This window comes from Myotis lucifugus, unplaced genomic scaffold, assembly GCF_000147115.1.
Source record: "Myotis lucifugus unplaced genomic scaffold, Myoluc2.0 scaffold_53, whole genome shotgun sequence".
Taxonomy (NCBI): domain Eukaryota; kingdom Metazoa; phylum Chordata; class Mammalia; order Chiroptera; family Vespertilionidae; genus Myotis; species Myotis lucifugus.
In genome coordinates, this window is record NW_005871101.1 from 3,508,597 (window position 1) to 3,530,799 (window position 22,203).

The 22,203-nt window shown below is 39.0% G+C and overlaps 1 protein-coding gene across 1 annotated transcript in view; it reads right to left on the reverse strand.

The window, feature by feature from the left end:
* Positions 1 to 22,203, reverse strand: part of MEGF6 (multiple EGF like domains 6) — a 172,777-nt gene that overhangs the window by 58,858 nt on the left and 91,716 nt on the right. Inside the window, exon 15 of the mRNA XM_023753913.1 lies at positions 19,780 to 19,858. Within this exon, the coding sequence (XP_023609681.1) occupies positions 19,780 to 19,858 (79 nt within the window). The remainder of the gene's footprint in view (positions 1 to 19,779; positions 19,859 to 22,203) is intronic.

The window sequence follows — 22,203 nt, forward strand, 5'->3', positions numbered from 1 at the left end:
AACACATCATTTTTATCCCCTCATCTACAGATGGGCACTTAGGCTGTTTCCACATCTTGGCTATTATAAACAACACTGCTATGAACATAAGGGTGCATATATTCTTTCTGATTGGTGTTTTGGGATTCTTAGAATACATTCCCAGAAGTAGGATGGCTGGGTCAAAAGGCAGTTCTATATTTAATTTTTTTGAGAAAGCTCCATACTGTTTTCCACAGTGGCTGTACCAGTCCACATTCCCACTACAATGCAATAGGGCTCTGCAATAGCACTTGTTGTTTGTTGATTTACTGATAGAAGCCATTTTGGCAGGTGTGAGGTAACATGTCATTTGGGTTTTAATTTGCATCTCTATGATGATTAGTGACATTGAGCATTTTTTCATGTACCTGTTGGGCATCTGTATGTCCTCTTTAGAGAAGTGCCTGTTCAGTTCCTTTGCCAATTTTTAAATTGGATTGTTTGTCTTCTTTATATATTTTGGAAATTAATCCCTTATCAGATGTATCATTGGAAAATATGTTCTCCCATACCGTGGGTTCCCTTTTCATTTTGTTGATGGTTTCTTTTGCTGTTCAGAAGCTTTTTAGTTTAATGTAGTCTTGACCTTTATTCCGTTCAAAGCTACTTCATTGCTGAATAGAATATTTTTCCTGGGTATAGGAACATTGGATGTCCATGCTTTGTATATATGTATTTGCACATATAGAGGTGAAAATACATGGGCACAAATCACTTAAATACAAGACATGAGGTCATAGCTTGTGTTGAGGTTAACACCTACCACTTTTTTTGTTTATCCCAGAGATCAGAATCCAGAGGTCCAGTAGATTGAGTCAAACAGGTAGATATGTTTTCATTTTTTAAACTAAACATGAACTTAAAATTGAATCTACATTTAAAAATTGGAATATTTCACATAAAATTCTGATTTCTGGCTTGTCTTGAAAATAATCAGACATTCCGGCAGCCTGTGGCCAACTCTCCTGCGTGGCCACAGGCCGTGGAGGTGGGCAGCTCCGTGGCTGGCCTCTGTGACAGCAAGTGAATCCTCAGGTCATCCCAATAGTCCTTAACATCTCTTAGAGCTTTCAAATTTTTAGCTTCCTTTCTTAAAAATTGTATTTTTAATGCCTGACCTGAAAAAGTGGCCTTATATATAACATCCAGAGATAGACCGCTGCTCCTGTATGCTCCAAAGGCTGAAAGCTATTCCTTATTGATCACAGCATCTCCTTCAGGTGAAGTGAAAGAGAAACAGCAGCTGATGGGAACGGGACCCCTCACACATGATCATGTCGTTCTTCCCAGGAAGGGCTTCAGGGTGCTGGGATCCCACATTCTTAGGAAGTCCTGGAACCCTTTTCCATTTTCTTTTGGAATTTTTTTCAGAAGTCTGAAGCAGGCCTTGCTAAATTTAGCTCTGTCTAATGTTAAGCTATACCAGGACAGGTGCGATTGTTCATAGCAGTGGTTCTCAAACTTTAGCAAGCATCTGAATCACCTGGAGGGCTTGTTAAAACACAGGTATCTGGGTCCCCCTCCAGAGTTTTTGATTCAGTACGTGGGTTGGAGCCAAAGAATTTGCATTTGTGACAAGTTCCCAGGGGATGCTGATGCTACTGGTCTGGGGGCTTCAGTTTGAGATCCACTTGCCTCTAAATATGCATAGAGAATTTCTTAGATAGTTCTGGATACTGTAAATGCCAGATTTTTACAGACAAGGCGAGTGAAGGTAGTACCTCTTAGCAAGATCTGGATGGCATTTGCTGGGCAGAAGCTGAATCCCTGACAAATTATGCAGAATTATTAAAATAAGTACCTGTACTGCTACCTCTAGGTTGCTATTCCCTGTTCAGCCACCTGTGAAAACCCATAGGCTATCTGTCGAATTCTAACAGAGGATAAACAAACAAGAAAAACAGAGACAATACTTAGATTATTTTAATTTCCTTTTGGTAACTAAGAGACCATTTAAATAGTAGTTGTTTTAAAAAAAAATTGAAAGGGATCTTCACAACCACACGGTGGCAGTGTCACCACGTGAGTGACAGTTTCATGGTGTCAGAGTTGAGTTTCTGAATCCATTATGCACCCAGAGATCATTCTGAAAGCTAAGCATCTGCAATTTTGGCTTAACAATGATTGGCCCTTAAAGTCTAAATGACAAGTTGTAGACAGATACCTATACAAAAAACATCAGTCAGAGCTTTCAATATTTTCACAATGCCTCAGATAGAATACATTTTCCCTCTGCCGTTTCGTAGTGTGAAAACAACTTCACAAGAGCAAGCAACAGATCATTTCATGCATGAGCTATGTAACAAATTCAATCCAAAATAACTCTGCTTCAGCTTAGCAGATTACTGTGTGATAGCAAATTCACGTCTAGACTGCAATCATTTTTGAAAAGTGAATTTATTTTTTCTCTAGCATTGTTTAATTTTAGATATTTGCATGCCTATATGCTCCCCAAAAGCAAGTTAAATTGAACTTTGCTAGATTAGTTCCCTGAAGTATCTACTCAGAATTTTTCTTTCTATAGCGAGACTTTAAGATGGTATTAAGTCTTAGGTGTATTTTAATTTGGCTGTGTAGCTATTAATCCATACTTTGCAATGTATATAACCCCAATATAATACAAGGAGTAGAGAATTCTTAGGAGAACAAGGTCCTGTCAAAGTGAAGGACATATTATGTTATTTCACTCCTTGTCTTATAACAAAATACTATGTCTTGTCGGCAGAAATGGCAGATTCCTGAGGAAGAGGGGGGAGGAATGACTTAAAATTAAATATTGAAAATGCTTTCTTGTTTGCATATGGATATGGTGCTTCTGGTCACCCAATGAAAATAGTATAGTAAAACCACTGCAAATGCCAATAGAGATGTCAACAGAGGGAAACAAAGAACCTAGAAACGTCACGCACCATAGGTTCCAATTTGCTGACAAAATCTGCCTTTGCCCCAAAATGATGAGACCTGGAAACATTACCAACCAGATTAAAGTGGGGAAAACAGAAACATTACTTTTTCCACAAACTGTCCCTATGCATCCTCCTAAACATGAGCAGACTTCTCACACCATCACAGGCATCCATCCCCATACTGGTTTTGGCTGCTGAGCTTACATTTTGGATCAAAGGTTCCCTCTGGGCATTCTGAATCAGACAAAAACAAAAACAAAACAAACAGAAAAGAAAGCCCTCTGGGAAGTATGCTATGACAGAGATTTACTCAAATGCAGGAATCTGAGGGGGGGAGGTATCTTAACCTAGAAAAAGGTAAGACTCGAGGTCTAAAATGATCTCCCCAAATGCAGACTAGAGGTCATGAAAATGTTACTTGGAGGATGGAGTTATCGCTCTGATGTGGGAACACATGCTGCACTTTATTGCCACGTGGGTGGGTGGAATGGGATCTCAGACAGCCTGCCTGCCTGCGCTGTAGGGCTTCACAGATAGCAACAGCATCTACGGTTTCAGAGGTTACAACTCCCCAGGTCCTCATTGCAATTCATGGGCTACACACACGCTTCAGAATCTCTTACGTGCCCCACGTCATTGGGGTTTTTAACCTGCTCTCCTAGTTGACCTAGTCTGTATTCAGCCAGCTCGTTTCATACAGGTGTACACATTTTATTCTCTTCCAGAATCTCAAGATCAAGTTTTCAAAGGATGGATATTAAGATTTAGAAAAACTACACTCTGCAGCAAAATCAGTCTCATGCATACATTCAGCCATTTATGAAGCCAAGCCTATAGGAGGTAGGTATTATTATCCCCACTGTAGATATAAAGACATTGAGGTTTAAGAAGAGTCAAGTGACTTGTCCATGGACTACACAGTCATGAATGGCAGTGCTGGGATTCCTATGTAGGTCCATTTGGTAGCTCTAAAGCCTGTGCTCTTTCTTACTCATTAGCAGGATTTGAAAGACTTGGCAGTATTATACTTCCTACCTTCAAACCAGTCATTCCTTCTCCCTACATATTCCTCCCATATGAGGACTAAGAGGAACAAATGATCTATTTTTTCCCTCAAGCATATATTGCAGGCAGTTTATAAAAAGTAAATTCTTTCTCCATGTAAATGCTGCTTATTTTTAATACTGACACATATGTTAACATTTAAAGAACATTCCATGTAATATTTCTATGCACAATATGTATTAGCAATATGGTGCTGGACAGTTATAATTTTATCAAAGCTCAATTACTGGGATTCCTATATGAGCTATCACTCTTTTTGACAATTCAATCAGGCTTCCAAATTTCAAAAGAAGTTTAACTCGCTTCATTGATTTAGTCAATGTCTAGTTCCAAAAAAGGATTTAAAATAACTTAATACAAAAAGGAAAAACCCATAAAATAGAATCATTAAAGCAAGGATGAAAAGAATAAGAGCCATGCAATAAAATAGACAATAGGGTTGTGCCAAAATCCCTAGATAACATAAAATTACTGTGATCAGACATACTTTATCTGTGACTTTTTAGATAGCTAAAGCAAAAACAAATAAAAATATAGTTCTCTGATAAAAATAATACCATGTTTTTAGAAAAGATACATATCTTTGTACTCTTAGACTTAAAACATTTTAATTTGTGTGTGTGGTATGAGGTTTGAGTGAAGTTTTTTCCCCCTATATAAATATTCAAAAGACCCAGTATCATTTATTGAAAAGACCATTATATACCCACAGCACTGTAGGATGATCTTTGTCATAAATCAATTGACTCTGTATAAGAGGGTTATTTTTTCTGAATTTTTTATTATGTACCATTGGTCTATTTACCTGTATATGAGCCAATACTATGTTATCTTAATTAATATAGTTTTATCTAGTTATGACAGTTCTCTATCTCTGTTCTCATTCAAGATTGTCTTATTTATTCTTAGATCTTTACTTTTCCAAATACAGTGTAGAGTCAGTTTACTCATTCAAAAAAACCTTTCAGGGATTGTAAGAAAATACTATGAACAACCAAATGCTAACAAATTAGACAATCCAGATAAAATGGATAGATTCCAGAAATGTACAATCTGTTAAAACCAAATCATGAAGAATGAGATAATCAGAACAAACAGATTACAACTAATGACATTGAAGCAATAATAAAAACTTCCAACAAACAGAAGTCTTGGACCAGATGGCTTCACAGGTGAATTTTACCAAACAGTCTAGGAACTAACACATGTCCTTCTCAAACTATTCCAAAAAATTCAAGTGTAGGGAAGACTCTCAATACTCTCAAGTTCATTTGATGAGGCCAGCATTATCCTAATTCCAAAACCAGACAAAGACACTACAAAGAAATAAAATTTTAGGCCAATATCCCCGATGAACATAGATGCTAAAATCCTCAACAAAATATTAGCAAACTGGATCCAGCAATACATTAAAAAGGTCATACACCATGATCAAGTGGGATTTATCCAGGAGATGCAAAGTTGGTACCTAGCTGCAAGTCAATAAATGTGATATTCCACATAAAGAAAATGAAAGATAAAAATCACATGATCACATCAATAAATGCAGAAAAGGCATTTCATAAAACCCAACACCCATTTGTGATAAAAACTCTCAGCAAAGTGGGAATAAAGGGAACATACCTTAATGTAATAAAGGCCATATATGACAAACCCACCACCAACATCATATTCAATTGGCAAAAATTAAAAGCATTTCCCTTAAAATCAGGAACAAGACAGGGATGTCCACTTTAACCACTCTTATTCAACATAGTACCAGAAGTCCTGGCCACAGCAATCAGACAAGAAATAGAAAGCATTCAGAGTGGAAAGGAAAAGTGAAACCATCATTATTTGCAGACTAGGGGTCCAGTGCACCAATTCATGCACCTTGAAAGGAACTGTGGGCTGCGAGGCTGCAGTGGGCACAGGGGTGGGTCTTGGCCCCTCCTCTGTGCCCTGTCTGGCCCCTCCCACTGCTGCCCCCAGTCCCCTGTCTGCTGGCTGCCCCGCTCCTGCTGATGCTGCTCACACCCACTGATAGCGCAGAGAGATTGGGGCCAGCGCAGCAGTGGGTGCAAGTGGGGCTGGCATCATCAGCGGGTGTGAGCAGCGGCTGCTGCCCTAATCGCCTCTCAGGAGCAGGGGGAGGTGGAGAAGCCACTGCTCGTACTTGCTGATGGCACCTAGCAATAGGGGCTGGCACCGGGCGCCAGCAGCAGTTGTGAGTAGCAGCTCCAGCGCCGGCAGCGGGTGAGAGTGGGCCAGTGCTGGCAGCAGGTGCAAGTGCCTGGAGGGACCACGCGTGTGGGAGCAAAGAATTTTCAGTAACAACCAGAAGCTTGCCCCGATGACCCCACCTTGGTCTGGCGCTCCCACTCACCTGCTCCACCATCCTGCTGACACCTGCTAGCTGGCTTGTGGTCAGCACATGTCATAACGAACAGTTATTTGGTTGTTCTAATATATATATATATATGACATGATACTGTATATAGAGAACCTAAATATTCCACCAAAAAAACTACTAGACCTAATAAATGAATTCAGTAAAGTAGCAGGATACAAAATAAATATCTAGAAAGCAGTTGCATTTTTACACCAATAATGATCAAAAAGGAAACTAAGAAAACAATCCCATTTACAACTGCATAGAACACCTAGGAATAAATTTAACCATAAACGTAAAAGCCCTGTACTTGGAAAATTATAAAACACTGAAGAAAGAACTTGAAGAAGATACAAATAAGTGGAATCATTTCTGTATTCATGGATAGGAAGAATTAGCATCATTAAAATGTCCATACTACCCAACACAACCTATGGATTCAATGTGTATTTCACAAAACTAGAATAAATATTCCAAAAATTTATATGGAGCCATAAAGGACCCCAAATAGCCACAGAAATCTTGAAAAAGAACAAAGTTGGAGGAATCATGCTACCTTATATCAAACTATACTATAAAGCCATAGTAATCAAGACAGAGGATACAGACATATAGATCAATGGAACCAAATAAAGAACCCAGAAATAAACCCACATCTTTATGGTCATTTAATATTTGATAAAGGAGGCAAGAACATAGAATGGGGTAAAGATAGTCTATTTAATAATTGGTGCTGGGAAAATTGGACAGATGTGTGAGATAAAGAAAGAGGAGAGAGAAAGAGAGAGAGAGAGAGAGAGAGAGAGAGAGAGAGAGAGAGAGAGAGAGAGGAAGAAAGGAAGGAAGGAAGGAAGGAAGAAATATAGAAACTAGACCACCTTCTTGTACCACACACAAGAATAAACTCAAAATGGATTAAATACTTAAATGTTAGATTCAAAACCATAAAAATCCTAGAAGAAAAATAGGCAGTAAAATCTCACACTTCTCTTGTCAAATGTTTTTGCCAATATATCTCCTTGGGAAAGGAAAACAAAAGAGAAATAAACAAATGGGACTAAATAAAATTAAAAAGATTTTTAGAGCAAAGGAAACCATCAACAAAATGAAAAGACAACCCACTGAATGGGAGAACATATTCACTGATACATCTGATAAGGGGTTAATATCCAAATTTATTAAAAAAACATATAAAACTCAAAACAAAATACAAACAAAGAATACAATTAAAAAATGGACAAAGGACCTGAATAGACAATTCTCCAAAGAGGACATGCAAATGGCCAATAGACATATAAAAAAGATGTTCAATGTCACTAATCATCCGAGAAATGCCAGGCAATTCCACTTCTGGGAATATAACCTAAGAAACCCAAAAAACTGATTCGAAAGAATATATGCATTCCTACATTTATTGCAGCATTATTTACAATAGTCAAATTTTTGAAGCAGCCCAAGTGACCTTCAGAAGATGAGTGGATAAAAAAATGTGGTATATTTAAACAATGAAATACTACTCGGCAGTTAAAAAAAAAAAGAAGGAAATCTTACCTTTTGTAACAGTGTGGATTGGCCTGGAGAGTATTATGCTAAGCGAAATAAGCCAGTAAGAGAAAGACAAATACCGCATGATTTCACTTACTGGTATATGTGGAATCTAATGAACAAAATAAACTAGCAAACAAAATAGAAACAGAATCATAGATACAGAGAACAGACTGACAGCTGTCAGAGGGGAAGGGAGGGGAGATGGGGGGCTGGGTGGAAAAGGTGAAGGGATTAATCAAAAAACAAACTCATAGACTCAGACACCAGTATGGTGATCATCAGAGGAAAAAGGGGTGCAGGGAGGTAGAGGAGGGTAAAGAGGGGATAGATGGTGATGGAAGGGGACTTGACTTTAGGAGGTGAACACACAGTACAATATACAGATGAGGTATTATAGACTTGTACACCTGAAACCTATATAATTTTATTAACCAATGTCACCCTAGTAAATTCAATAAAAAATAATGATTTCAATTTTAAAAAATATTCAAATTGAATTCTGAGATAAACTCAGCAGTGTTTCTCAAACTTTAATAGCATAAGAAATAACAAAGTGATTGACTTAACGTGGAGACACCACACCTCTACTCTCAGGGTCTGACTCAGCAGAACTGACAAAGGGCCATGGAGTTGTATTTTTAACAGATATTTCAGTAAAACACTTTGTAAAATGCTGGAATAAAATTGTACAGGTGGTTTTGCAAACCTTGGTGAATACTCACATTTCTGCATTCCAAATAGAAACCATTGTTTAACTGCACATTCATGTGGTATTTGATACTTCTTAAAAAAAATTTCCCTCAAAATGGTAGTAGACAAAAAGTAAAGCCTGAATATAGCAGCTCATATTTTAAATGTCTTTGGAGGATAAAAACAATATTAACTAAAAGGGATCATATATTTTACTGATTCTAATACGTAACTTCTGTTGCACACAGAGAGGGGATATCCATAAAAGGCATGCACCTGTTGTACAATAAAATGTCACTTTAATGTGAACACTCTCCCACACTTACACCCTGAATTGCAGTTCCAAAAGCCAACTTTGAATCCTCAATGAACAAACACGATTAAAAACAAGCAAACAAACAACAAGCAAGTTTCAGCAAGATCACAAAGGTTTCTTAGAAGTTTATCTTCCTATGGTGTGTCCCTCACTACAGTTCACAAATCTTCTCTTGGCTCTGGAAATGATTACGGCATGGACAACAGGTCATTCTGACTTTGGGGGGCGGGGGGGAGACTCGGCAAAAGCTCTCCCAGGGGACAAATATCCAAATAGCCCGTTTTCATACAAATATTCCTAAAGGAATTTATATGACAAACCCACAGCCAACATCATATTCAGTAGGCAAAAGGAATCCTAAAGACATAGGGTACATAGGCAGAATTATTTATAATCTGTATTATTCTGAAACTGCCCAAGAGACATCAGCAGTTTCAGATGTCTTAGAGGTCCCCTCTGATCACTGCTGGAAATAACACAGAGCAGTAATAAACCATGGGTAGCTACAGAAGCAGGCATACCATTTACTTGACCAAATGGGGTTTATTTTTCCTCTGTAGTCTCCTCTTAATAATATGAGCCCCAAAGTGAGGTCTGTGTGTAGATTTATGAAGTCAGTAAAAATGGGGAGGTCCCAGGTCCTCGTGCGCACCAGGCACCCTGTAATCATGCAACAGCTTGCTGGGAAGGGGATATGGCTACCTCTGTGTGCCGAACATAACTAGGCCTGTTGGTGCTCATTAAATTCTTAATGTGGATGACAACACTGTAGCGATGGAGGATTATAAATGCAGCTACCCCAGGTGCAAAATTACGGACCAGATTTTAAGCCCCCTATGGCTGAGCCTATGGATTTTCTGTTAGAACTACCACACGAAGGGCGTATAAACCTCTTATTAACATCTCCAGCCTCTGTAGAGTAACTCTTTGGCAGTGTTATCTGGTGAGGCAGATAACATCTCCTCCTCCTTGGGCAGTGACCTTTAGAATAATCAGTAGTGAAGATGGTGCCTCAGAGGGCCAAATTAAAGCAAGGATGCTGGCATGCTGGCAGATGGGCAGAGGAAAAGTGTGTGTGTGTGTGTGTGTGTGTGTGTGTACACATATACACACACACATATATATTCATATACATACATATACATTTATATGAAAGGGAAAAGAAAGGAGGAAAAAGAAGAAACACTTTCAGAAGAGACCAATTTAAAAATCAAGACCAATTAATGAAGAAATATATATGTATTAATCCAAGTGTTGTAGAAATGTATATTAACTAGCACAAAACAACAATATGGAGCTATCTAGTTATTTTTGTCAAATGCTAACTTCAATGAGGGCTAGAGGTTATTCAAAGCCTCACATCTCACTTTTGAAATATGGAATAAAAGAGTTGGTAAGATCTAATATGGGAAGGGGTGTCAATATTGCCCCTCATAATCTGAGAAAGCAATTGTGGTCCATACATTGTACAAATGTCCCCAGTTCTCCTAGCCCTATATCCCTGTCCTTTACAATGTGATTCTCTTCAAATGGCAAAGCTTATGTCTCCACCCCTTGCATCATGGATGGTCTTGTGACTGCTTTGTCTGCAGCAGAAGGACGGTGTGCCAGTTCTGAGATTAGTCCAGCTCGAGCTGACCTACCAGCTGACCGCAGATACATGAGGGAGTCTACTGAGTATGGTCCAGACCAGCACAACTTTCCAACTATCCATGAATCCTGGAGAAATAATAAATAGTGGTTGCTTTGTGTCATTACATTGTAAGGAAGTGTGTTGCACAGGAATAACTACACAATCTTGCCCATCATTATGGTGAATAACTTCCCTCTCTAAATAAAGGATACTTTTTTACATTCCTTTTGTGGTCCTTGATTATAGCGCTTATTCTCATTTTTGCTATTCTCATGTGAGATATAGATCTCAGCACTTCATACAATTATGACAATGAATAGATTTAAAAATCCAGATTTCTAATTAGGTGCTTTCCCTAAATGGGATGTCTGGATATAACCTCAGAGACACTAGTTTCTTGTCATTGACCCTCTGCATTAGAAAAGATAGTTTAAAGGAGCAGCAGCCATTACAGGAGAGCAGTGGGAAGATGAAAAGGGATCCAGGCACGGGCTACCTGGACCCAGATGGAAACTGTATGGCATCACGACGAATAGGCAGACTTCTAGTAGCCTTATTATCCTCAACTGGCACTCTGAACGGAAATCAACCTCAAAACTCAAGACAAAATGCATTTAGAAAACTGGTTAGTATCTTTAAATCCTCATGGACAATTACCAACTGGGACATTGGTCCCAGGATACTACTCTATCAGTGAGCAAAGATAAACATCCTAACATTCTTCCTAAAAACCAAACTCTAATCACTCAGCAGACTGCTCTCAGGTAGAGAAATCTGAAAATAACTGGATGTCCAATCTATTATATATTTGAGTTCAAATGATAAAAGATACCATGTCATTTTAAACATGGGCTCTCCCAAAACACTGGTGATGACGACATATTGAAAAATCTACAACCTGGAAGAGATTGTAAAATAACATCAAGACAAAAAATAAACATGTCCATTCCCTTGACTTACTGGTTTGGCCCAGGGGTAGCTTCCACATAAACCTCCTTCTTGGAGACAGAGGTAACAGCTGGAGAGGTCACAGTCATTACTGCTTTAAACCCTGTCATATGTGCTTCCCCTGCCCAGCAATCCCCAAATACCAGCATCAGCAGTTGCAAAGAAACACAAAACTTAAAGGAGAATGAATTTCACACTTGAGGCAACAGGCAGCTTTACATTTGGATGTGACATTCAGAGCTATGTAAAAATACTACTTTGCATACAGAGTACTGCATGCTTTCCCTTGGAAACCAGTTCTTGTTTTGTGTGCCAGGACCAAGGGAAAACTGGCAACGCTGACTGGCAAAGTCTCTCTGTTAAGTTACAGAATTCCAAGGAGGAATATAATTTTCCCCAAAGCATTTTTCTTATGAAGAAAGAAAAGGAGTCACCAACCAGGTTTCTCAGTGGTTGAGCATGAACCTATGAACCAGGAGATCACAGTTCTATTCCAGGTCAGGGCACACGTCCCGATTGTGGGCTCAATCCCCAGTGGGGGTTGTATAGGAGGCAGCCAGTCAGTGATTCTCTCTTATTGATGCTTCTATCTCTTTCTCCCTCTCCCATCCTCTCTGAACTAAATAAAAATATATTAAAAAAAAGAGAGAGAAAGGAAAGGAGTCAGCCTTTGAGGTTGGGCTACAAGAACCTATGATGAGAGAAATATACCCTTGGAAAGACAGAGAAACTAATTTTCCCAAATTGGTAGTGAAAATGACCACAGAGATTTGCAAAATCATGCTAACATAGCACCCCTCACCAGACTATCTTTATTTTTTTTATTAAAACTAAAAGTTTTAAACAAAAAAACCACTAATAGTTCTTGGAAAACAATATCTGGAATTTTAGAAAATTAATTGTCCTAATAAGAGTTACTAGTTATTTAGGATCTACCATAGGAAGACTCATGTAGCTATTTTTACATAGTCACCCTGATCCTCACAATAATCCATTTTCTAATCTGAAAGGAGGAAAATGAAAGGAAATGGATATATAATTCACCAGAGGTCATATTCAAAATGCATTAATGTAAATTTAAATAGTTTTGATTCAAACAATTTTATTGCTAGTTTTTTCTTCTACATTTGTTATTATTCATTTTTTGCTGCCTCTATAGACACATTTAAGTCAGAATTAGTTAAAAACCAAAACAGAGTCCTTTAGACCTTTCTTCTCTTTCCCTTTGCTTTTACCTTATACTTCTCAAAATCCCCCAATTTTCCATTCAGATATCTATTTTTCATTTATTTTCTTATTCCCAAACTAGAGGCCTAGTGCACGAAATTTGTGCACTTGGGGGGGGGGAAGAGGTGTCTTGCAGCCCAGCTTGCACCCTCATGCAGTCCGGGAGCCCTTGGGGGGTGTCCAACTGCCACGGAGGTGGGAAAGGCTCCCTCCACCACTGCTGCGCTCTCCAGCTGTGAGCCCGGCTTCTGACTGAGCGGTGCTCCCCCTGTGGGAGCACACTGACCACCAGGGGGCAGCTCCTGCATTGAGCGTCTGCCCCCAGGTAGTCAGTGCGCATCATAGCAACCGGTCATTCTGCCGTTTGGTCTATTTGCATATTAGCCTTTTATTATATAGGATTCTTGCTCAACTAAATTTCAAGGTTATGCTCCTTGACACCAACATGAGGATTTTAGACAGAGAAGACTTGTCATAAGTGGCCTACTTCTTATTGGTTCTCCAGTTAGCAAACTAAGTTACATAGGTTCAGGAGGTAATTGTCTTCCCTTGAAAATATCCTTCTGTATCAAATTTCTTTACCAGCATTCATTGTGCCATCTCCTTCTCATTTAGTTGTTGTCAATGACATGAGTTAATGTTTATGTCTATTTTTTTAAATAAATAAGAACTTAAGGCTGGTAAAGAGGACAGAATTTTAATACTATGCCTTCTTTTCAGAGCAGATGCATTTTAATTCAGATAACTAAAAGCCAGTCAAACTCTTTGACCTCAAAGCTGACATGTAATTAATCTTAAATAAGTTATTAGTACTCTTTGTAAAGTTTTAAAAGGCATTTCTAGGGACTAATACAATTATTAAAATGTGAAAAATTAGCCCTGAACAGATGAGTGAGATATTTTACTATCTTGTCAGGTGGATAATGTACTTGAATACTAAGTGAGTGGAAATGTGCCATTTTGCAAAGGGTGGATTTTGCAAACATTTGCATTGCATTTGTAAAACCATTCTTCATCTAATGTATAGCCTTTTCCTTTGTTTTCAACCAGAATTGTCTTACTTTCTAATAGAGAAAATTAAAAAAGCATATAGAAATCCAAGATAGTGCAAAATTAAAATAGTACATCAGATACCATAAAGACACATCATTGAAGATTGCTGGCAATAATACTTTAAGAGACTAAATATAACTTGGACTGGCTTCTTTACTATTTCCACAGTAGTGTAATACTTAACTGGAGATCTTTGTTTCCCTTAAATAATTTTCCAAGTTTGAACAAGACAATAGAGGTCAATGCTTTGTAGAGCATAAAATACTCAACAATTTTATCATGATGTGATCATTAGAGCTGTAGATCCGATTGCTGGATCACGTAGTTTAAGTTATAGACATTCTCTACAGAAATGATCTATGTATGAACATGTTAGCACTCTCATATTGCATTCTCTTAAAGTTAAAATTTAGCAACACACAGTTGAAATATACAGTGGAGATCTGTCAGTTTCTATAGTATAATGAAACATAATTTCCTGGTAATAGCTGACACACATTATCCTGGTGGGAATACATAGGCAATTTCAATGATATTACACAACTTCTTCCTCCAGATTTGAAAACTTTTAGACTGAGCTTCCAAAACACATTAATTATGTGGAGACTCTCACAAAGGCAGACATCCAGGAAGTCTGATATCTTTGCTGCTGTGCTAAAGTGAGGCACATTAAGTGGTCTGCAGGCTTCCTTCCCTTCCTTCTCTATTTTCAGACAATTGATTAATGATGGCACAAAAACACAGTGAGCTCCACAGCATCTTAAAATAGCAGGAGAATTTCCCCCCCACCCCCCGTTTCTTGGGCCTGTCACTTTTATTACAGAAAAAAAGCAAATACACATATCTTAAACTCAGCATCACTATTGTCTCAGAAGCCAACAGGCAGACATCTATTCCAACTTGGAAATAACTATCATGATCAATCAGGCATTTAAAATCAAGCCACTTCAAACTGTTTGAAAATTAATACACATATTTCATTTGATTTTCCCTTCATAGTCTATCTCCTTCGGGACCCAGGAGATAGAAATTATTTGTAATACAGTCACAGACAGTTTCCTTCACTGTGTTCCTGGAAAATAGACTATGTTAGAAAGTTACAAGGTAATTATATATTGCTCTGGGTTTTGAAACTCTTCCTAATTTTAGAGATGCTAACATGTCAAAAAACTGTGACTTAGAATACATAATATAAATATATGTATATGTGTGTATGTGGGAGGAAGGGAATAGGAGACAAGTTAAAACTTCACAGTAGAAAACTACAGTGAATGAAAAGGTTACTTCTCCAAATATCTATCAGCACAACTATTTAGTATATATTCTTTTAAAGTTAAATGTTGCAGGTATTTGGTTTTATTTCAACATTAATAACTCTCATGGATTCAGAATCATTCTTTTTTAAAAATATTTTTTATTGATTTTTCACAGAGAGGAAGGGAGAGGGATAGAGAGCCAGAAACATCAATGAGAGAGAAACATTGATCAGCTGCCTCCTGCACACTCCCCACTGGGGATGTGCCCGCAACCCAGGTACATGCCCTTGACCGGAATCGAACCCGGGACCCTTCAGTTTGCAGGCCGACGCTCTATCCACTGAGCCAAACCGGTCAGGCTGAATCATTCTTATCTTGATTCCATTGGACCTGACCTTCTAGACTGAGAGGGTTCAAGAATGAGTAAGATTCATCAACAGACAAAGGGCATGGGCTGCTGACCAGGAGGAACTGTGTATCTTGAAGAAGCAAAAAATATTTTAAACATTCTCTGGACAGAGAAAGAAATGGGTTAATGATTTTGTTTCCTGTGTTGTCAAGCTATAGACTTTGCAGGTGTTATTTTTACTTCCCAACTTTCCATTCATTTTTTAATCTCAACCTGCATGTCATTTCCTATCCATTGAATGAATATTTTTTAAAAATTACCAGGTTTTAAAACACATAGTCTTTGCTTATTCTTTATTTATTTCTTTTCCTTTTAAAGCAGCAGCATATGAGAGAGTGATTATCTTTTTTTTCCCTTGAAAATCATCTTTCTCTGGAATGAAATATCTGAGTTCTCCTATTTCCTTTTCACCTTTTCCCACCTTTCTGAAGCAGGAGTCACAAACACAGATCCCAGAGCCAGGCCAGTAACACACAGGTGAAAGCAGGTGGGGTCTCAGCAGGTGAAATTCCAAGGAGTGGGTGGGACCTTGACCAACTGGAAAGTGGCTACCCCCCACCCCCAAGAGGTTTGAGCTCATTTATTCCAACATAGGAATATGGGCCCAGTATTTCTACATTTTCTGCTATTTTTAATATTGAATAACATATTTTAAAGGGAATTTGCCTGCTCTGCAAAACACATCTGCAAGTCAAATATAGCTCTAAGGCTACAGGTTTGTAACAGCTGCTCTAAGTAAATCTTGATCTCATTTACTGGTTTCCCTTTCTATATCCTCCTAATGCATGAAATTTAGCGAGTTTCTGCTCATAGTCTTCTGGGCTTTCCCCTTTTGTGTGTCAGCAGTCATCTCATCCAACCCATCTCAATGTTGATGGGTCTCACATCTACACTACTGCGTTTCCCTTGACTTCTTAGGATCTGATGTGGATTAATTAACTGGTTAATAATTTGGGTTAATTATTAACCAGTTAATAATACGGATTAGTCATTAACCACTTAAAAATGCGGATTAACTATTAACTGGCTAAAAATGCAGATTAATTATTAACCAGTTAATAATGCAAATTAACTATTAACCAGTTAATAATACAGATTAACCATTAACCGGTTGATAATGAGGATTTTGTAATCAAAGAAAACACGATAATTTCAAGAGAAACATCAAAAGTGCTTTATTCAAAGTAATGTCCATCTCTAGCTACACATTTCCCCCATCTTTCAGGTAATTTGTGGATACCATCCCAATAGAACTTTCCTTGTTTTGAGGCAGACTATTCAGAGACCCAATATTCTACTTCTTCGTATGTTTTGAAGTGCTGCTCAGAAAGTGTGTGTGCCACTGATCAGAACAAGTGGTAATCTGAAGGAGCAAAGTCTGGTGAATAAGGTGGGTGGGTTAATACCTCCCAGGCAAGATCTTTTAACGTGTCTTTAACTGGTTTTGAAGTGTGTGATGGTGCGTTGTCATGAAGCAAAATTACTTTGCCCTGTCTTCTGGCACATTCTGGTCGTTTTAAGATCAAAGCATGGTTCAAATTGATTATTTGTTGTCGGTACTAACAGTTTCACCTTCCTGATCCCACCAAATGCAGAGCATTGTCTTCTTTCTGAAGCGATTTGGCCTTGCAGTCGATGCTGATGGTTGACCTGGATCAACCCATGATTTTGTGCATTTGGGATTCTCAAAATAAGCCCACTTTTCATCGCCAGTCACAATCTGATGCAAGAAAGACTTTCTTTTGTGCCGTTGAAGCAACATTTTACTGATGACTTTTCGGTTTTCCATTTGTCTTTTGTTCAGTTGATGTGGCACCCATTTTCCTTCCTTTAAAATATTTTCCATTGCTTATAAAAGATCGGAAATTGTTTGCTGAGCAATGTTTAATCTTTCTGCAAGTTGTTATTGAATTTGACACGCATCTTCATCCAATAATGGTTGTAATTGTTGGTCTTCAACTTTTTTTCAGTTGACTTGGATGTTCTTTGTCTTTCACATAGAAAGCATCACTTTTAAAGCATTTAAACCAGCATTCACAAGTATCTTGAGATGGAGCATGTTCACCATAAGCTTCCTGAAGTATACAATAACTTTTTCTTCAAAATAAAGTAATGAATTAAAACTTCTCGCAAATGCTCTTTTTTTGGCATGAAATTCAACATTTTAAGCATAAAAATATCTATGATGTTAACACCTGCAGAAAATTTGACATGAACTTTTGAAGCTTGTTGTCGATACAACAAAATAGCATACATATCAAATCGCATATATATCAATATATGTGTAACTCCATCTATTGAAAAAAATCCGCATTATTAACTGGTACAGCTAGTTATATAAAACCCCAATATGCAAATAGACTGAAAGGCGGAACAACTGAACAACTGATCGCTATGACGTGTTCCAAACAACAGGGGGCATGCACAGTACATGGCGGGCATTGGTTGTGGTGGGATGATGGAGTAGCTAAGTGGGGGCATCATACCAAGGCGGGGCACTGGTCGCTGTCATCGCGGTGAGCCCCTGGTAGTTAATGAAAATTCTTTGTTCCCACACATCACAGTCCCACTTGGTGCTTGCACTTGCTGCTGGCACCCGGTGCCAGCCCTGATTGCTCGGCACCGTCAATGGGTGCGAGCGGCGGCTGCCAGCCCCAATCATCCCTCAAGGCTTCTCCACCTCTCCCTGCTCCTGAGGGGCGATTGAGGCCAGCAGCTGCCTCTCGCACCCACTGACAGCAACAGCCCTGTTCACACCTGCTGCTGGTGCCGGCCCCAATCATTCCATGTCATCAGTGGGTGCGAGCAGGGGCAGTGCATAGGAGTAACAGTGGCGGGAGCAGGGCTGCCGGCAGACAGGGGACCAGGGGCCGCGGCGGAAGGGGCCGGGGGCAGGAGCATGGAGGATGGGCCGAGACCTGCCCCTGTGCCCACCGCAGCCTCGCAGCCTACAGTTCCTTTCAAGGTGCAGAAATTCATGCACTGGGCCCCTAATAATGATATAATGATATCTGGATTCAGTCACATCAAAAAGGAATTTAGAAAAATAAAATGTCCCACATGTCATACTGATCATTATCCTATATAATAAAGAGCTAATATGCAAATAGTCATCATGCCCTCACATGTAACGACCGATCAGCAGGAGACTGCATGTGCAGCAGGTGTGTGCACATGCACAGTGAGGCTGGGGGATGTGAGGCTGCGAAGGGCCGAGGTGCAGCTGCGAAGGGCCCAGGCTCAGGCTGGCAGTGGCAGCAGCAGTGGGGTGATGGGGGTGACGCCTTCCCCTGATCCACCAGGTCACCTCCTGCAGAGGGAGGCCAGACTGTGGCTTAGGCCGGGGGCTGAGGCAGAGGTGGTTGAGGTGATCAGGCTGGCAGGGGAGCAAGTTAGGGTCAATCAGGCTGATAGGGGGGCAAGGTAGGAGCAATCAGGCTGGCAGGGGGGCAAGGTAGGGGTGATCAGACCAGCAGGCAGAGGCAGTTAGGGGCAATCAGGCAGGCAGGCAGGCGAGCAGTTAGGAGCCAGCGGTCCTGGATTACGAGGGGAATATCTGACTACTGGTTTAGGCCCGATCCCACAGGAATTGGGCCTAAACCTGCAGTTGGACATCCCCCAGGGGTCCCAGATTGGAGAGGGTGCAGGCTGGGCTGAGGGACCCCCCCCCCCACCCATGCACAAATTTTGTGCACTGGGCCACTAATATTTAAATATTAAGGAATTACAAACCTAGCATCTGTCATCAGGCTCCATACAGTTGGACAGGCAGGTACAAATTTCAAAGCACAGTGGACCATGAGCCCAACGAGTAATGTACAAAGGATGTGTGTGTGTGGGTGTGTGTTTGTGTGTTTGAAAGGTGTGTGCATTGGACAGCAGAACTTCTGGATGACTCACTTTGAGGGAATAATAATTTATTTTGCGCTCTGCCAGATATTCAATTCAGGGCTCTGGAAGCAAGCAGCAAGAGTAATCATGGATTGCTATAGGCAGCCAGCCAGCTATATTTACCAACATATAAAAAGAATTTTAAACACAGTTAAGTTTGGGAAGCCCTGTAAGAAAAAAACAGAGTAAGAGCACTCGGCATCTGCAGATTATAAACCAAGTTCTTCTGGTTGTTACTTATGTTAGATGATGAACAGGACTTACAATCACCTTCTGGTTTACAGCATTTGTCACTAGGCTCTGACCAGTTGGAAAGGCAGGTACACTGGCTAGTTGAGGTCCCACAGACAACTATCACTACTGATGTGGAATGGCAGGCAGCTTAGGCTGTGGAGGTAGGCTGAACAAGTTGCATACCCACCAAGAAAAAGCACCCTCCCTCTACCTTGAGATTGAGCATAGGCTGCTCTGGCACTTGACATTTCAACAATACCCTTGTCTGTATCAGTCACTGTTTTTGAAACCTACAAATATGAAGCCATAAAGAGACGGCCCTGAATTCAACTTTTTGACTATTCAGTTTTTTCCCCCAATGGAATCTTAATTTTCTCTCTTTTCTTTAAATGTTATACCAGTTGGCTACAATATTTAATATTAACAACTATCATCTTTTTTATGAATATGTAGTGTTTGTATCAACTTTACTGATTATCTAGTCCTCAGTTACTAATTATATATAAGTTACCTTGGATAAGTTACTCAATTCTCCCTAGATTCAGTCTCCTCATTTGTAAAATGGGGAAAACCCAACTCCATTAATTGTTCTGAGGATTCAATGAGTGAAATGGTGGAAACCACATTGCATGGTGAACACAGAATAGGTACTCCATCACTTAGATCACATGAGTGTTGGGTGATGTATTATCACTGCACAGCATACGCCTACATTTACCATTTAGTGTTATGTAGCACAGATTGCATTACATATTATTATATAAATATTACATATTATATTTTACCCACTTGAATCCCATCCTTTTAGTTATAGAAAATAAGAGCCAGAGATATTTATTCACTTTTGTACGGCAGTTCTGTTATATTTAAATAAAAAACTGCATACATTGAGGTGAGTACAGAAATACATATATCTAAAATCTTGTGAGAAAGCTAAAGAATAATAAAACATCATCATTGTCTGATGTTCGTCTTCTAATCCTCTGAAAAGCTTCTTTTGAAAAGTGCTTTCAGAAATGGGATAGATACCAAAGAAGTTTTGCCACTGATCTCATCTTAAAGGGCCTGACAATACAACCCAGTTCGGTGTAGGCTACTGAATATTTTTCAGCACCATAAACTGCATTTTTCATGTCTTTTTTTTTTAACTTGGTGGATTATTTCTATGAAACTTTAATCCCAAACTTCTTTACTAAATTGTTAAGAATTTTCTTTAATTGACTAGTATATCTTTAATGAGCGTCCTTTGTATATCAAGAGCTGGAGAATGAAAAAACACATGATAGCTTTAATCATGTACAAACAGACACTTATAACACACCATTATTGGAAAGAAGGGATTTAGTTTTTTTGTTAGTTTCCATATACTGAAAAATAAAAATCCTTGAAGAACTTTAACAGGCAATAAAAATGGAAGGAGAAAAAAATGTATTAGCGGGAAGAGTAATGGACAATGGCACCACATTTTAAAAACACAGGGTGCTTGGAGGAATGACTAAAGTATGTGGGATATGTGTGAACGTAGTCAAAGTGATGTTAGGAACAGAGAGATGATGGGCCCTTAGGACCTAAAACTTTATGGAATTCTGACTCCATGGCGGAAAGCATTAGTAGGTCATTGAGAGTTATAAGGTGATATAACAGGATTAACTTCATTTTTAAAGATTTAGCTAAGACATTATAGAAGATGAAAGAATACAGGCAAGAGCACCTCTTGGGCTCCCTTCAATGGCTATGTGCTAAAAAAATGACAGCTAATTTGAATATGAACTGTTTGAAAACAGGAAGACAAATATCCTGAAGACCAGATCCATACAACTCCTCAACTTAAAGCCTCCATATCACTGCAGCACGACTCCCTTCTGTTTCCACAGGCGATGGGGAGATAAACTCATTGGCAATGACATCCCCATCAGTCCTCAACCATAGCCCTATTAAAAAAACTGAATTTGCACAAATAGTTGGTTGAAAGGCCTGTCGCCACTTCAGTGTTGCCTCCCTGTGGCACTGCTCTGTGGGAACTGACATTTGCTGATACTTCATCAGGCTGGACTGCCTGCTGAGAACCAGATTGGTAAGGGACAAGCATCTCACTGCTGGAAAGGATGGGAGATGTATTATTTAAATACATTTTATTTTACAGCAACTTTAAAAATCAGATCTAGGGTTGCTTCAGAGAGGGTAGAAGCATATTATTGCATCTCACCTCTTCATGTTGGGCGATGCTTAAGGCTTTTAATTGTTCTTCTAATAGTTTTTTTTATTTGTTTTATTTAACTTTGTTTTATATGTACTCATTTTTTTTCTGCCTTAGATAATGGCCTTATTTATTACAACAGTGTGCCATAAGGAAAATGCCAGCCCTGGTTTGTGGTAGGTGTGCTACAGGTAGCTGGAACACAGTTTATAGGTTGCTTAAGGGAACAAATGGTTCCCCTAGATTTGAGTCAATACTCCAATTATATGAACTCTAGAGAAAAAAAGTGAGAAGGCTCTCTACAATAAAGCAATCTGACATTTCTTTCTAATCTTGAAGCAGTTGACCTAAACTATTAATTTTTGTTTTAAAAATACAATAGACTAAATAAATAGTGAAATTTTTGTTGGTTGGAACTATTCATTTCTTGGGTAATTT